The sequence below is a fragment of the Brachyhypopomus gauderio genome, unplaced genomic scaffold, assembly GCF_052324685.1.
Source record: "Brachyhypopomus gauderio isolate BG-103 unplaced genomic scaffold, BGAUD_0.2 sc327, whole genome shotgun sequence".
In the NCBI taxonomy this organism is placed as follows: domain Eukaryota; kingdom Metazoa; phylum Chordata; class Actinopteri; order Gymnotiformes; family Hypopomidae; genus Brachyhypopomus; species Brachyhypopomus gauderio.
In genome coordinates, this window is record NW_027507148.1 from 92,501 (window position 1) to 97,320 (window position 4,820).

Below are 4,820 nucleotides of genomic sequence, written 5' to 3' on the forward strand. Positions count from 1 at the left end.
TCTCCACCCCCCTCAACCCGTTCCTGGGCAGCGCCATCTTCATCACCTCCTACATGCGGCCCGTCAAGTTCTGGGAGAGAGACTACAAGTAGGAGTTGCTGTATCTCACTATTCTGTAGTGGTGCGTTTCTGCTGTGTTTTTATTTGGGGATCCATACAGCTGACTGATACGTGTGACACTCCCTGCAGTACCAAGCGAGTGGATCACTCAAACACCAGACTGGCCTCTCAGCTGGACAGAAACCCAGGTAGTAGCACACGCGTGACTCTGCAGGTGTATGCAGCTCCCTGCGGTAGTGTCATACACCCTTAGTCACTTACAGTATCCACTATCTTGACCTCTCCCCACACACACACACACACACACACACACACAACACACACACACACACACACACACACACATGTGCTCTCTCCCTCACAGGCTCGGACGACAACAACCTCAACTCGATCTTCTACGAACACCTGACACGCTCACTGCAGTACTCGCTGTGCGGGGACCTGCTGCTGGGTCGCTGGGGTAACTACGGCACGGGCGACTGCTTCATCCTGGCCTCCGACTACCTCAACGCCCTCGTGCACCTCGTGGAGATCGGCAACGGCCTGGTCACCTTCCAGCTCCGAGGCCTGGAGTTCAGAGGTGTGTGTGTGTGTGTGTGTGTGTGTGTGTGTGTGTGTGTGTGTGTGTGTGTGTGTGTGTGTGTGTGTGTGTGTGGGGTTGGTTGTGAGGCATCTTCAGGACAGAAATGTTACCTGATGAGGTAAAATGCTTTTTACAAAAAGAAAGTAAAGGGGAAAACACATTTGCTTTGATCTCTCTCTCACACACACACACACACACACACACGCAGGCACCTACTGTCAGCAGCGGGAGGTGGAGGCCATCACGGAGGGCGTGGAGGAGGACGAGGGCTTCTGCTGCTGCTGCGAGCCGGGCCACCTGCCCCACCTGCTCTCCTTCAACGCCGCCTTCGGCCAGCGCTGGCTGGCCTGGGAGGTTCTGGTCACCAAGTACGTGCTGGAGGGCTTCAGCATCACCGACAACAGTGCCGCCTCCATGCTGCAGGTGTTCGACCTGCGACGCATCCTCACCACCTACTACGTGAAGGTGGGGACCAGGAGCACTGCTACACCCTCGGGGGCTGCACCCTCGCACCTGTAGGATCAGATAAAATACTCCATCTAATGGAGTCTTCATTCCAGCTTTTATGTTAATAATGCATCAACTACAGAGCTGGAATGGCTCCAAAAATACAAACCTTGTTTCAAAACAAAAGGTTGCAATGTACCGTGTCCTTGGGTTACGTGAGAAAGTGATACTCCAACCTGAATTTCTTCAAATAAAAAAAAAGGTTTTACAAATATTTGGGCTGCGTATAGAGTCAGTAGTGATCAGAGTTGATGCATCATCGCACCTCCGGTAACTGACGTGCCGTTCGCTCCTTCTGCGTTTTCCTAGGGGATTATATATTATGTGATTGCGTCTCCGAAGCTGGAGGAGTGGCTGGCCAATGAGACCATGCAGGAGGCGCTGCAGGGTTGTGGGGAGCGCACTACGTCGACCTTGACCCGACCTTTAACCCCAACATCGACGAAGACTATGATCACAGATTGGCTGGCATCTCCAGAGACAGCTTCTGTTTGGTCTACCTCAGCTGGATACAGTACTGCAACTCCCGACGACAGAAGGTACACACACACACTCACACACACACAAATACACACATTTATCAACCTTGTGTATTAGCAGCGATTGGTCTCCATATTTTCTAACACGTTCTTCTTTCTCTTGTTTTCTGTCTCTCTCCTCTTCCTGTCTGTCTCCAGCCGTTGGACAGTGAGAAGGACTCTCCGCTGGTCTTGCTGTGTTATGGGCTTTGTGTGTTGGGCAGGAGAGCACTGGGCACTGCAGCTCACCACATGTCCAGGTGGGGGTGCTGTGAACATACAGTATAATACCAGCACACGTCTGTCTTAAAGTGGCATAGACAAAACACAGAACACACTCAATTTTTACTAATTGGTTTTAAATGATTTGTTGTGTTTTTTGTTAGTTCATCCAAATAGCTGTTAAAACAAGGTTAAGTGAGTCCCCTGTATGAGTGCCCACTTTCTTTGGTGTTGAAGAATGTCGGAGCTATACAGAATGAGTACTGTCCACATCAACTGACCATTTGTGTATTGTAGTTATAACATGTCTATTTAGTGTAATGTCTGTTAGACAGAATGCCATCCTGGCCAGCTGGCAACCATGTTGGCCATCCTTTCAATGCCAGCAAAAAAGCATAATGGGTCTAGATCAGCTGGGTAACTTTGATTTCATGGTCATTTGTTGTCATTTTTGTTGCTTTATGAGGTTTTAAGGACGTCAGCTGATGTATGGCTAGTGTGTGTATGTAAATTCATGTGAATATACACTCGCCGGCCACTTTATTAAGTACACCTGTCAACCCTGCTCATTAATGCAAATGTCAAATCGGCCAATCACATGTCAACCAAATGCAACTGAATGCATTTAGGCATGTAGTCTGCTGCAGTTCAAACCAAGCATCAAGCGGGGAAGAAAGGTGATTTAAGTGACTTTGAATGTGGCATGGTTGTTTGTGCCAACCGAGGCATACAGAAGAGCATCTCTGAACGCACAACATGTAGAATCTTGAGGCGGATGGGCTACAGCAGCAGAAGACCACACCGGGTGCCACTCCTGTCAGCTAAGAACAGGAAACTGAAGCTACAATTCACACAGGCTCACTAAAATTGGACAATACAAGATTGGGAAAACATTGCCTGGTCTGATGAGTCTTGATTTCTGCTGGGACGTTCAGATGGTGGCGTCAGAATTTGGTATCGAAAGCATGAATCCATTCTGCCTTGTATCAACAGTTCAGTCTGGTGGTGGTGGTGCAGTGTTATGGGGGCACACGCCACAAGCCTAACTGAGTATTGTTGCTGACCATGTCCATGCCTTTATGACCACAGAGTACCCATCTTGTGATTGCTGCTTCCATCAGGATAATGCATCATGTCATAAAGTATGATTCACTCGAATGGCCTCCACGGTCACCAGATCTCAATCATATTTGGGATGAGGTGGAACGGGAGATTCGCATCATGGATGTGCAGCCGATAAATCTGCAGCAACTGCTTGATACTATCATGTCAATATGGACCAGACTCTCTGAGGAATGTTTCCAGTACCTTGTTGCGTCTATGCCACGAGGGATTAAGGCGGTTCTGAAGACAAAAGGAGATCCAACCCGGTACTAGCAAGGTGTACTTAATGAAGTGGCTGGTGTTGTTTTTATAAGTATTAACAAGTTTTACAAATATGTTTACATTATCATTTTATGCATCTGCCTTAAATCAAAACCAAGTCAGAAGCCAATAAAAGCCACATCAGTGTACACAGGATTCAGGACTCTGGGACACAGACAGGAAGTACAACACATGAGACTTACGGCCTGATTAACAGCTATAGAGGTGGACCACCTGATCACCCCGAGGAAGAGCATGAAACGGCGTAGGCCTGGCACTGAAATATAATATACGTAATAGGTGTGTGTTTGTGTGCAGTAACCTGGAGTCCTTCCTGTACGGCCTACACGCACTGTTTAAGGGAGATTTCCGAATCTCTTCTGTGAGAGACGAGTGGATCTTTGCTGACATGGAGCTTCTCAGGAAAGTGGTTGTACCCGGAATCCGCATGTCACTCAAACTGCACCAGGTAAGCTCCACCCCCACACACGCTCCAAGCACACACACACACACACACACACACACACACACACACACACACACACACACACACACACACGGCTAACACAGGCTGCTCCATGCATGTTCCTTATACTACTGTATTTTTCCACTGAAGTCAAACAGGCTTTTCGAGTCCCAGTACGGCGTTCTCACGCCCCGTTCTGGCGTGGGTTTTCCCGCTCGGCGTTCTCCTCCTCCCCTCTTCCACTCCTTCAAGTCATGATAACTTTATTACTGTGACTTTGTTACAGTGTTGTCGAAGCTCTGGATCAGTTTCCAGAAATGATGATACTTGAACATACTCAAAAGCCATGTAGTAGCTGCACTAATTAAAGCAACATCAGTAACATTACAATAATTAAACACAACAATCACTATGAATAAAAACAGTAATAATAATGGTAATAAATAAGTGATAACAGTATTAATGCAAGTAATTATATATTGTATTACGATGATAAAACTAAATTACTTTGCAAAGAAGTGTGTGTGCACGTATGTGTGATGGGAGAATCATGAAACACACACAAATGGGGATGTCACTGAGTTTTAGTTTTATGGTGTCACTGTTTAATAATCTGGTTTTAGTTTAGGGTTTGTTGGTAAAGGAGGTCAGAGGCTGGTCTGTGTTGGTCAACATGAGAACCTGCTCACTAAATGCACTATTCTCACCACTGTAGTGCTTCATAACTGCGTGTTTCTCTGCTACCAATGTTTGTGTATGGAATGTAGGAACCTTTTGTAGGACCTCTGACAGAACACTTGTACAGTCTGCTGTAGCGAACTGTGATGACTGAGTGACACCGCACTCAATTCTTCTCAATTCTTCCTCTCCCTCCCTCCTCCTCCTCCTCCTCCTCAGGATCACTTCACGTCCCCGGACGAGTACGAGGAGCACGGCGTGCTGTTCGAGGCCATCTCCACCCACGAGCAGACCCTGGTCATCGCGCTCGAGGGCGACCCGGCGTGGCGCAGCGCCGTGCTGTCCAGCTCGCCATCGCTGCTGGCCCTCCGACACGTGATGGACGAGGGCACCAACGAGTACAAGATCATCATGCTGAACC

The 4,820-nt window shown here is 47.9% G+C and overlaps 1 protein-coding gene across 1 annotated transcript in view; it reads left to right on the forward strand.

The window, feature by feature from the left end:
• Nucleotides 1–4,816, forward strand: part of pcnx1 (pecanex 1) — a gene marked incomplete at its 3' end in the record, with an annotated part of 24,803 nt that extends 19,987 nt beyond the window's left edge. The window contains 9 exon segments of the mRNA XM_076996023.1: nt 1–88; nt 190–248; nt 425–640; nt 852–1,108; nt 1,460–1,550; nt 1,553–1,689; nt 1,828–1,928; nt 3,574–3,724; nt 4,619–4,816. The exon segment at nt 1–88 is cut by the window's left edge and continues 42 nt beyond it. Coding sequence (XP_076852138.1) covers nt 1–88; nt 190–248; nt 425–640; nt 852–1,108; nt 1,460–1,550; nt 1,553–1,689; nt 1,828–1,928; nt 3,574–3,724; nt 4,619–4,816 — 1,298 coding nt within the window.
• Nucleotides 4,817–4,820: the final 4 nt, after the last annotated feature.